We start from the raw sequence: 13280 nt of genomic DNA on the forward strand, positions 1-13280 counted from the left end.
CCCAATTCCATTGATTCCCAGGCTTTTGCAGAAAATGCAGCCAAGAGTATAACAACAATCCTCATAGCACCATACTGGTGAAGACAAGATTGGTTTGCAACTCTAATACAACTAATGGTAGACAGGCCTTGGTTTCTACACTAGGTTCCAAATATGCTCTCCCAGGGTCCAGCATGGGCAGACAGTGTCCACAAGATGGACTTAGCGACATGGCTCTTGCGCAATAAGGAATTTTCCCATTCTGTTTGCAGCTTGCAAACCTTCCACTTCAAAGGCTAACTAGAGAGAGAGAGAGAAAATATTTTTCACCTGGAAAAAAACAGTTGCCAGTAGATTCACATCTTAGATTTTCAGCAGAAAGGAGCAGATATGGGCTTGAGTACTTCAGCCCACAAGGTGCAGTTATCTGCTTGCTTGGTACTGTTTCACAAACAGTGATCTATGCTTCCAGAAATAAGTCTATATTTTCACGCTTCACTCTGGATTCATCTACCACATAAGAAGCCACTAGCCCCATGGGACCTTAATTGGGTCTTACTGCACTTCACTGCACATTAAGTTTGTGACCTGGAAGTTCCTGTAAACCTTCTTGGACAGTAATTCACCAGGACAAAGCTGTCCTATGCACAGTGCCTTCACATTTACCAAAGGTCACCTCTGCATTTCATGTTAATGTTAACCAGGACATTGTAATTCCATCATTGTGCCCCAAACCTTCATGCCCAAAGGAAATGGCATTGCACCGATTGGACACAGTAAGAGCACTCAAGTTTTATTTGTCCAGGACACTGGAGCTCAGGTGGTTAGTACAGGCAGTTTCACTGGCTTATAACTCATCCGGCAAGGAGGCACCTACAAACATACAAGCACATTCTACCAGAAAAATAAGCACTTCATTGGCACTGCATAACCAGATACACATGGACATGATTTGCAAGGCATCCACTTGGAGCTCAGTACATACATTTGCCAGATTCTATAGGCTAGATGTGGTAGCTTCTGCAGATGCAGCATTTGGCAGGAAGGTTCTGTAGGCAGCAGTAGCACTTAGCTAGACCCTGCTTCATAGTTTTTTTGTTTATTGAGACATGGTTCACAGTTGTTATTGTTCTTTAGTTTTCCCTTTGTTCAGTAGTTACTCTCACTATTTTAGTCGCCCTGCACTGGCAAGTAGGGCTGTACGGAGAAAGGAAGATTCTCTTACCGGAATAACCTTTTCTTGTTGGACTGTACTGTCAGTGCAGCATCCCACCCATGTGGCAGGTGTTCCAGTTATTGTTTGCTGCTCATCCAATAGTTAGGTTACTTAGGGTACAACTCTTATTTCCACCGGCAGGCTTTGACATGAAAACTTGCAAGAGAGGTGGAGACACAGAAAAGGGAGGAGAAGAAGGAGTTTTTTGTTTGTCCTGCCTCCAGAGAGGAGCAGCTTGACCCGATCATCCTGCACTGACTGTACGGACCTACAGAAAAATGATTTTCCGGTAAGAAAATCTTCCTATTATCCCCTAGGGCAAAATCTAAGGAGAAAGTCCCAACCACCAGTCCCCTCTGGTCCTCAGGGAACAACAATTGAGAATCAAAGAGATAAAGTGGAAGAAACTGGAATCCAAGTTGGCCTCAGCAGTCACAAGGGCCATTGGTTGTACTGTTTGGAGTAGTGTTTGCAAACCAAGGAAGCAGCAAAGCTGAGACTGAGGCAGGATTGATGCTTCAAACTGAAATAATCTTGCAGCATAGGTAGATAACAAGGCAGACAGGTAGGGTGAATAGAGAAAACAAGGCAACAGTTGAAGCTCCCCATTTGACTGAGCTATGTTTTCTGCTCAAGAAATAAATTGTTTGCCTTACTTTTACAGTTAAAGACTTAAATAATATATATATGATCTCACCACAAAATCATTTAGGGAAATGGTATACAGGATGTTTTAGTGGGATCAAGCTCGTAGTGGGACAAAATGCTTCAGGCAGCTTTTAATAAATGCAATAAATGATTTTAAAACTGTGTACAAGCCTAGCTGCAGGGCTTTTATTTCTGGACCACTAAAGGATTTTGGTGACTGCCCAGTTTATTTCTTTTTTTTGGATAAGTGATATTGAGGACCACAGAGTCAATGAGGGACTCTGGGCATTGGCACCTGGGTCATAAACTACACTGGGTGAGTTCACTGTACATACTAAGTGTGGATTGCTTTCTCCTTTAGCAATTGTCCCAGGGCATTGGCACCCTGTTCACATTATGTCTGGAGTGAGTTTAGTACTTAATGACTATGTTGTGTGCTAACTCCAACTGAGCTGCACTATAATAAATGTTTTTGGTACACATTATTAATCAGCCCAAAAACCCATTGCTAGTAAGTCTTAGGTTAAATAAATCTTTGTTCCATGGCCTTTCTTCCATGCAGATTAACCAAACTATAAAAAGCTTCCTCCGACAATAAAAGCTTGCCAAAAGTAAATGGAGTTCTAATAGTCCACTGAGTAGATTATGCATAAACATCTGTTATACGTTCCCAGACCTGTCTTATCATTATTTAAACAGCAGTAACCCCCATAATAGAAACACCAAGCACATTACACAGAAATGCAGACAAATGCAAACTGAAAAGTACAAATGTAATATCACCTAACAGCTGGCACTAGTGCTTATAGGTGATTTTAATGCAAGTCTGGGGGGAGAGTTTAAGGCTTATGCCACACAGAGAATACGACTGCCAAGAATTACGCATTAATACTGTAAAATCCTCCTACCTGTGCCTGCACCCGAACCCATTGAACACGCTCGGGTACAGGCACATGTAGCCGATATTCGCATATCGGCTACATGTGCCTGAACCTGATTTGTAGTCGGAGGAAGCTTTTTATAGTTTGATTAATCTGCATGGGATAAAGGCCATGGAATAGAAATTTATGCAATATACAAAAGCCATGAATAGCTTGTATGAATGAATATCTTTATATTGCTCTACTAGCTGTACAGCATAAAAATAGTGGTCAATACAAATAAATACAAAACACAAAATATTTACATTAAAGAATATATGCTGTTAAAGAGAAGGAAGTGCCTATCCTGTAGTGCTTATGATCTAAAGCAGCTCTGTCCAAATTCTGTGGTAGCGAGGGACAGAATTTTTCTGTGCTGCATGGTGGAGGGTTGATAATGGAAGCCACTCCCCTTTTTTAAACCACACCCATGTTATAATAGCTTTTAAGACCAAAACCACAAACCCACTGAATAGAGCCCAAGTCCGGCTTGGGACTCCTCCAGTTACATGGGAGTAGCAGAAACAATAGGTTATCTGAAAGCAGTTCTAATGTGTAGCACTGGCTCCTTCTGAAAGCTCGGATTTGGGGACAATGCAACTAAAAAAAATACATTTGTTGGTTCAAGATTAAAATTTTGAAATGTTAGAGTGAATTATATGCTATGTAAACAGTATAATTTAGAAATAAAAAGTACTCCATAAAAATCATGACAGAATCCCTTTAACTTTTAATATGTTATAAAATGGTCAATTCTCAGCAACTTTTAATTTTTTTTATTTTTATAGTTTTTTAATTATTTGCCTTTCTCTCTCTTTCTATTTTTTAGTGAAGAGGGAGGTGGCCAAAGAAACTATTGCTCTGTGAGGCTACAATTTTATTGTTGTATTTCTATTCAGCCCATCTCCTATTCATGTAATAGTTTCTAATTCAAACTACTGCCTGGATGCTAGGGTAATTTGAACCCTAGCAATCCGATTCCTGCTGAAATTCCAAACTGAAGAGCTACTGAACAAAAAAGCTTAATCATTTAAAAACCACAGGAAAAAAGGTCAAGATCCGATTGTCTTAGAACAGTGCTGTCCAACTTCTGCGGTGCCGAGGGCCAGAATTTCTCTAGCATACATGGGGGAGGGCCGCAAATGGAAGCCAGTTTTGGCCACTCCCCCATTTTAAACCACACCCACTTCAAACCACACCCACATGGTTGCTGCAGGGATCTCAACCATCATTCATATGTTAAAGAATTATATTATGTCATATTAAGACACACCCTTAAATCCATATGCCTCCTCCCCTGTGGATAGCACAGCAACCCCCAGCATATAATTACACACCTTAGGGACCATTTAATGGCTATTTCCAACTGCTAATAAACTCCCAGAACAAACCCCTGCCAGGTTCACCTCCCACAGGCAGCATAGGGCAGGCAGAGTATGGCGCAGCACTCTGCCTGCCCTATGCTGCCTGTGGGTGCCATACCCTCCCTGCCCTATGCTGCCTATGTGCCATTCTCTGCCTACCCTATGCAGAGATTAAAAGGTGTGAACAACACAGGGGATTACATTTTTAAACAATACAGAGGGATTACAGCCTGAATCTGAGGTGAGAACCATGCAGGGGGCCAGTTAATCTCAGTACTGATACCATTTAAAGCTAACACAAAGTTAAGCCATCAAAGCAGCCAGACAGGTGGGGGGCCACACAGAGGGGGGGTCGAGGGCCTACACCATACTAAAAATTTTAAGATGACTACAGTTTATGAAGTTCTTACAAAATAACTACAGCAGCAGCGTAGGTGGCCAACATCTTCTTACCAACTGAAGACTCTTCAGGTTTCCCTGCCGATACGAACCTGCTTGCGCATGCACAGTTAGAGGTACCAGGAAATCTGCTTTAACTGCGCATGCACAAGCAGGGTCCGTGTTGGTGGTGAGACCCGAAAAGACTTCAGTCGGCAAGACAATGATGGCCAGGTACGCTTCTGCGCTACTCTGCATTTTTAGATAGCGGTTAGAGATAGGGACAGAGTTTAAACTTAAAAACTATGCGATAAGGGAAAGGAGAGGGGGGTCTTGGCAAGGATAGTTTGGAGTGTTTTTTTGCACCCTGGGGTATAGTTCTCCTTTAACTGTAAAGAGTGGCTTTTAAGCAGTTTACTTTTCTACTTGACTCGTTACAGAGTTCAAAACAAAAGTGCATCTGTAACATCTGATATAAACACATTTTTAAAGGGGATGGTTTTGCATAATTAAAGAAACTTTAATTCCAAACAGTTTCCCAATATACATTTCAAATTACAAAGATACTTGGTAACTGAAATCAGCTCCAGACATTAAAGTGCTGTGATAAGCACCACAGATCCAAGAAATTGCTGTAGTGCTGGCAGAGTTGTTAGAATTGTGGCAATTTCTGATTGTTCACTCCACTGCAGAAATGCTTCTAACTGCAAAAGCTTTCTTGCTTAGCGAATTAAGCATATTTTATCATTGCATATGAAGAGTTAAGATTTTAGGGTATCTGCTGAAAACCAAACGGCACATGTACGTCTGCAAGCACACAAATGACAGCGCTACTAAGAAATTTGTCTGTATGTAACTTCTATTAAAGCTTATATCAAATATGCAGCTCTTTTATAAACTTTGGGCAGTAACAGTGGTTGTTTGTTATCAACTAACTGCAGGTTGAACAATGAAAGCCAACATTTGATTGGTTGCCATGGGTCATTGCCCTTGGGCAAATTTGCCCATGTTTATAAATGAGCTTCACAGTCTCCAGAACATGCCTCTTCACCCCTTACATCACATAACTTCTTTCATTCTCTATATAGGCAATACCTAGCTTCTGTGCAGTTTCCAAAGATATTACTCTTCTGGAATTATATTATTATATAAGTATCACACCTAGCGGCCTAAGTGAGGTCACGCCTGGTCACCACAATCCTTAGTATCACACGGTAAACTCATTCTAAAGAACTGCACTGATCCTTTCTCACAGGGTAGCTGTTCACCAATTTCACTAATATTAGTGAAATTATTAATATTAATTTCACTGATATTAAACTGCTAGAAAAAATGCTAGCCAACTGTATAAAAATAGGGCTCCCAGGACTTCGGATCACTCGGATGAAGCTGGATTTACCCCCACACGGAGGCAAGAGATAACATTAACCGATTACTTAATATTATACATACAGAATGTGCATATGTCCCTTGTATCAATAGATGCCAAAAAGGCTTTCAATTAAAATGGAGATTTATGTCCATTGTCTTAGAAACAGGCATGGGCCCAAATATTTGATTGGCTCCCTGTGTAACAATCATCATATCATAAATATTGTGCTTACAAGATGATGTACTCTTTATTACATTACAACCAATAATTTAATTACCTAACTTACTGCAAAATTTCAAAACATAGCCATATAAACATTTTTAAACTAAACAGAAATTTACCAAATCTTGAGCTTTGCCACACCATTTATTCAACATGTCTTTTTGCTTTTTTTATGAAATTTGGGAAACTTTGCATCTGTTCCTAGCCCCTTAAATAAAATATCTCTTAAATATACAAAATGCTTTCACCCCAACATTATAAAAACCAACATCATTTTGTGCACTTTTGTAATGGGAGAAATGGAGATAATAAATGGAGATAATCACAACGGAGACAGATACATCATTCTCAAATCCAGCTCGGGCTCCCTAGTAGTCTGAATCCTGGAATATAATGACACAATTCTCACCAAATGAAAAAAACTCCTACTAAGTTAAACAAACTGTTCCCTGGCACATATTAACAATGCTAGGGATGGAATTAATGTGCAGCTTCCCTATACCATATCTTCCAGGACTGTGAAATCATTAAGAAATACTGGGATGAAATATTTGATACACAACTACATCTTAATATTTAGAAAGGCTCTGTAACAATTCTTCTGCATCATAATACCTTCCCCGTAGAAGTATATAAACAGTAACTATAGCCTTAATGCGTCTAAAGGTGGCTATACACATGTAGATTTTTTCTTACAACCAAGTTTGTGAAACAGTAGTTTAAAAGTACTATTTGTTTATCATCGAAAACAGCCATCTCAAGTGATATCATCTAGGTGAAGTCAAAACTGGAGAATGATTGAACGAGGGTTTTCTCCTTATATGTATATTTTGTATAAATTGTTTTCAAGCTGTACTTGTTTCTGTCTTTGTGATTTCTTTTGGGCTGATTTATATGTTGTTTTTTACTTTAAAGATTATTTAAAAACAAAAAAACATTTCTGACCTACTATAAAGGCAGGGTTTTTTTTTAAGAGTTTGGAATTCATTCCCAGAATTCATTTTGTTTGCTTTTGTCTGTGTGAGGCAGTCTCCTCAACCTTATTTATTTGTTTGTAGAACCACATGGTGACTCTACCTAAGCTGATCAGAAAACCCTGCACTACACTGATGAGCCTCAAAAAAGGCGAAACCAGTCTGTAGTTGGGAATCTGATCAGCTATTATCCTGGTTTCAGCTTCAAACCCAGTGGGTGAGCTGTAGCCTATAGGATAAACCCATTTAAATGGGATTTTTTTAAGAGTTTGGAATTCATTCCCAGAATTCCTTTTGTTTGTTTAGTTATTTGGAAACAGTGATGGTTAGAAGCACAAGCTTCAGTAAAATACTAAATTTTATTGCATTAATAGTTTTGCAGTTTGGGGCTCATATATACCATTTTAGACTAATTATTTGTTGAGTCAGCTTTAATATAGGGTGTGGTTTGTTTGCAGTGTTCTAGAGGTTGTGCATTATACATTAGAGTTTATTGGCAAATTTGGGATATTTTTCTGTATGCTGTACAACCTTGCAATTTTTACAAAACAACATTTCTAGTAAACCACAGATTGGCTGTTAATCCATAAAACCTAATTAACTGATTTAAAAAGAAAATTCACTGTACACCATTCTGGTCTCTAAAGGTTGTGATGCCACAGATGTGACAGCTTGTCATTTAGTGACCCTCCTACCCACTGCAAGGAATAGAGGGTGGGGGAAAAGACTCAGATGCTAGAAAAAGGGCTGTGAAGTTTGCATACAATGCCCACTGTTAAACAGATTACCTCTAATGAAGTGTCTAATGCTTAGGGCTCATCAGCCTAATAAGTAGAGGCAGCTTTATCCAGTCTCTCAGAGCAAACCCCTGGCCCTTTAGCTGTGGATTGCCACTCTGCCCCCTTCTCGCAGGGAGGTGCCCGACCCTAACCATGCTAGACAGTGTGTGAGCTGACATGCAAATATAGGTCATTGCATATGTAAATGTGCGATTACAAACTCGCATGCCAAAACACATTAGCTAGAGTATGGGCTCAGCATGCGGCTGTCACTGTGTCTTAAAGACTCATGCTAATATTTGTCAAGTCCTTATGCATTCTTAAATTGTAAGCGTGGCAAGTATTTTCTAATCATTTTCCCCAAGGTTTTTATGCATATGTTTGGATTGATTTTTAGTTAGTAAATGATGTAGACTTTTATTAAATGATAACTAAATTATTGCAATATCTATATAATAGTAAATATTATGTAAAAAATAATTTTGTCTTCAATTTTGAACACTTGAATTGTAATCAGAAGGGAAGATGGTTACTGAACTATTACAATTCTTTTATTTGTGTATATCTTAAACAGTTAATAAGTGAATCTTGCCACTGTAGTAATCTTAGAAATGTTCTATTTCTGATACAAACTTTGTGCTTGATTGCGAATAACCTACATTAAAATGAACTTGTTGTGTGCCATCTTAGGTGGGGGTAGATGGTTTTCCCACAAAATAATATAATTCCATTGGTTTGGCTAATTGGTTCACAAACACATTTTGTGCTTTGCGTATTTTGACATCAATTTTGAATACAGTTGCAGTGACCTTGTTTAGAAACAGTAAACTTACTGACACTAATTAGCTTAGAATAATTTCTGTATATTTCTCACTTCCATTTTGTTACAGAGCATGTTCTATATAATGCATTTCTCATATTTACTGTATTTTAGAAAGCATTACGACCAGACATGGGTTATAACATACTTGCAAATTTCCAAATCGGGAAGATGATTGGAAGAGGCCAGTTTAGTGAAGTTTACAGAGCAACATGCCTACTGGATGGTGTACCTGTTGCCCTGAAAAAAGTCCAAGTAAGTGGGGACTGAAATTTTAGATTTTTCTGTAAAGCATGTTTCCTATGTATTTGGTACCAAACCTACTTTACATGGACTGTAAAACAGTGAAAATGTATTATATTAAATAATGAATCATTTGTCATTCATGTGGCAATGACAATTCTGTGTTTGGTCAACGCTAGAAGATTGCTTCCTGTCTGCATATGGAATGTCAGCTGTAAAGTTTGGTGGCGAAGGACCAACTTCATATTAATAACCTTCATGTGGAATGAGGTTTTGGATGCGCAGTTGTTCAGTTTTTTTTGGTAATATTGTGTATCTCTTAAGTGTAATAGTGTATTGGGACCTTGCAAGAGAAAATTAAACTGTTGGCATTGGAAATTAGTGGTGACCTTGTCAAATGAGCGGATCCTTTCTTATATGAGCTGTGTTGCATAAGAAAGTTTAAAATGTAAAAATGCACTCTGGCAATATCTCTTCAATTGTTTATGTAAAAAGAAATAGGCTCATGCTCCCATGTCTTTCGTTTATCTGCATATCATCTGCATGATAGTAGGATTTTGACATTTCTTGTGACTGGTAGCTGCCAGCAGCATAGGAAATATTATTGCAAAATGCTAATACTTGATAAAGACTACAACGTTATTTTGAATTTATTGAGGCATTTTAGTGTCACTGTAACTAAGCAGATTTTAGGTTAAAATTTTATGTCCATGAATTCTGTAATATACATAACACCTTATCAATCATATAAATAGATGAGCAAATTTATATATTATGTGCTATATTATAAGCACATGTGTAAATTTCTGCTGTGGACTAGATAAGTCAATAGGAAAGTGAAGGCTTTTACTGGTCTAGGCAGGGGGGATGTGGAGTAGGTAGATAGTAAATCTGTGTGGAGAGTTATATATGGGAAAGGGAGAATGCAAATGAAAGGTTGTGGGGTCAGACATTCTAATTTTAAAATGAGGTCACATACAGATGCAGTCTGCCCATGTGCTTAATTGTAGCTCTAGGCCTTGCCTTACTAGCATGGAGGTTCAGTTGTATGACATAAATAATAGCACCCTTTTTGATCCTCTCTTACTAGTACTTGCTCAACCTAGAAGGCAGACAGCATTGTTGTTAGTACATGCATGTTTATTATAAGTAGCCATTAAATGGACTTTGTGACTGACTTGTAAAGGTAAGGCACTGTGATGAAAATGCGGATGGCATCCGCTGCCTTCAGTCCATCTTTAAAATGCATTTACAGAGGCACAACATTTGCTTGTCAGTGCACACTGGGTGGATTTCTACTTTTCTACCCCTTGTGAAGTGCCCTTAGCCTTAAGTGTATTCTACAGACAGGGCTGAAGGCAGCAGGTAGCCTTGGGCTAGTGTTACACACTGGACATTTTGTCCATCAGCAGTCAGGGCAGCTAAAATGCAATGTTGCCAATCATGATAATATTAAATGTAAAGTACTTTGAATTACTTTGTCTTCCAGCCACAGAGCATTCCTTGTTATTAGAAGCTGTGACAGGCAGACAGGGCTGTTTTAACAACCACTGATTTTCCCTGACAGCAGCAGTCAAACCCCCACATCCCACATGTGTTGTAGCCCTTAGAGAAATGGCAAATGGGGTGATTTGTCTCCCATGGGATATATTGCTCCCTGTACCTACAGAGTACCTGAATATACCCTTGTATTGTTCCCTTAGGTAAATCACTGCATAACTGCATTATACAATACTCATTTCTGCATTTTTGCACAATTGTGTTAGATTTACCTGCATAGATTCACATAGGGAGCAATTTATAGGTTTTTTCAGGTACAGGTATGGATCTGTTATCTAGAAGCCCATTATCCAGAAAGCTCTGAATTATGGTATGGACATCTCCTATAGGGAATAGGGATGCAGGGGTGCCATCACTCCAACTTGCAATTTCAAAAATTTGTTTTTAGTACAGTATTTTCCTGGAAGAGCGCTATTAATTGATGGGTTTTTGGGGGAAAAACATATTTTCCCAAGACAGATTCCCCTTAAATTTTTGGGCTTCCTCATTGATCTGTTATCTGCCAGGGTTAGACTGGGCATCAAAGGATTTAACACCTAACGGCCATGTCACATGAACTTTGTTAGCATAACTATGCCTTGGGAGAAAACGCTGATCCACCTTCTTCTATCTCAACATCAGTGTGTTTCATTGTGGAAATGGGTAAAGTATGGATTTGCACCAAAACCCAACCCTATGCTGTGCCTGTCAGTGCACACCAATGTCGGTGCAGAGGAAAGCATATTGGCAAAAAGTGCAGTTATTATTTCCCTGTCCCACCTATAGGTTTGGGCATTTTGCTTGCATTAGTGATAATATTATGGGGCTTAACTACCTTTAGTTATAAGTGAGGTGAGTGACCTAGTTGTCTTTGATACCTCAGCCCAAAATATATGTACAAATGTGACAGAGTTTACTTTCAGCATTGCATATTATGTGCCATAGTTTGCGACTTCAGTCTTGAAGAAGCACTTCTGGATTTACATTTTAAGTTTGGCGTTATGTACCCCCTTGGCAGCAATATGACATTAAAATAGCCCATGTCTATATACCTTCCTATAGCATATTCTCTTTTTTACTATTTTGCCAGCAAGAGGAGACTTTGTTATTGAGCAGAAGAAATGTGAGGGCAACATTGTTTTTGACCTTAAGGGCAGCTCACATGGCTTTGTTGCCTAACAAACTTGTATCTGTAAATCTGTAAAGTTTAAGTTAAACTTTTGTTTAAAAAAAAAAATAAAAATAAAAAAAAAAAGTCCTTGTAAACCCATTTTAAAGCATTTCAGTAACAAACATCTCACGTTGTAAAACTTAGGTGCTCTATTGCCCGTGAATTGGCTGAAAGTGCTTTAAACTTTTTTTTTTTTTTAACTTAGCTCTGTCCATAAATTACATCTATTCCATCTCATTAATACTATGAATCAAAATAACCCTCTGTGCATATTTATTTTATCCTGTTTAGATTTTTGATCTGATGGATGCCAAGGCTCGAGCTGATTGTATCAAAGAGATTGACCTCCTTAAGGTAAACACTTTTGATGCACCCTAAGATTTATTTGTACAGTGTAGTTTTTGTGTTGAATCTCCTGCTTTGATGATTTCTTTTTCTTTCGTCTAGCAGAACCCCTTTTTTGTGTGCCACTTGAAATCTTTTGAACCACGTATTTTTCATATCTCTTGTGAACTTCACATCCTTAAATAATGAAGGAAAGATGTTTACATCTTAAGATAAAACCATATTAAAGTTACTGCTCTCTACTTTTGGCAGTAGGATTATATGCTGTCCTGCATTCGATTATGCCTTGTCTTTTGTAATACTTTAGTTTGAAGTAAAAGTAGTCTTTAGTAATAATACAAGGTTATTTTGGTATAAGACACTTTGAGATGGTTATAACCTGGTTATTTTTATAGAAATACTAACACTGATGACTGCAGACAGAAAACCTGTTTCCATTAGATTTTCATTACATTGTGAATAACAAAAATGTTTATGTTCCTGCTATTAGAATGTACTTGTTTGTGTTCTATGATGTAGTTTTTTAATACAAATAATTGAAAAACAATTGAAATTTCCTTGACATTTTTTCTTAGCAATTGAACCACCCGAATGTTATCAAATACTATGCATCTTTCATTGAGGATAATGAACTGAATATAGTATTGGAATTGGCAGATGCCGGGGATCTTTCCAGAATGATAAAGGTACTGTTTATTGATAGTCTGTATGGTTCAAATCTCTAGAGCAAAATGGTTTTATACTTTCTCAAGCAAAGTTCAGGTTCTGGCAGTAGAAATCTTACTATGCTGCAGGCATATTTTGACGTAAGAGTGGAAAAGATAAGAGGAGAAGAACTGATATTCTGCCAAAGGAAATTGACATTTGCTTTATCACAGATAATCACAGATACAAAGTGTTGCTATGTCATTTAAGCAGAGTAACCAAGATTATCTTATAACTTTTACATTTACACAAAAATGTATTTAAATGTACAAATCACTGCAAGGCCTTTTTTAGTTATGTTTTTGTACAATTTGTGCCATCCTCATTAGTAGTGCTGCAGAAAGTTAATGTTATCATTTGTAATATGTTTAATTTGAATGCAATGAAAATTGAATTAGTGTTGACCAGTTTCCAGTTACTAAATCTATTTGGTTTTCTTCAAATTACATATTTGGTGGAGTTTTGTCAACTAGATCTCATATCTTTATACCACTATTAGCAGTAGCTGCACATTACTTACTTGTTTGTTTGTAGGGTTGTAGGGCATAGGGAACTAGGCAGCACAAGCAGTTCTTTCTTTAACAGTATTTCTTAGTGTAATAAAT

The 13280-nt window shown here is 37.9% G+C and overlaps 1 protein-coding gene across 8 annotated transcripts in view; it reads left to right on the forward strand.

The window, feature by feature from the left end:
* Positions 1–13280, forward strand: part of nek7 (NIMA-related kinase 7) — a 50118-nt gene that overhangs the window by 10857 nt on the left and 25981 nt on the right. For 5 of the 8 annotated variants that reach the window (XM_012961345.3, XM_012961344.3, XM_012961347.3 and 2 more), the window contains 3 exon segments: positions 8787–8927; positions 11917–11979; positions 12546–12656. In XM_012961345.3, coding sequence (XP_012816799.1) covers positions 8787–8927; positions 11917–11979; positions 12546–12656 — 315 coding nt within the window. 8 annotated transcript variants of the gene reach the window in all.

The sequence above is a fragment of the Xenopus tropicalis genome, chromosome 4 (assembly GCF_000004195.4).
Source record: "Xenopus tropicalis strain Nigerian chromosome 4, UCB_Xtro_10.0, whole genome shotgun sequence".
Lineage (NCBI taxonomy): Eukaryota > Metazoa > Chordata > Amphibia > Anura > Pipidae > Xenopus > Xenopus tropicalis.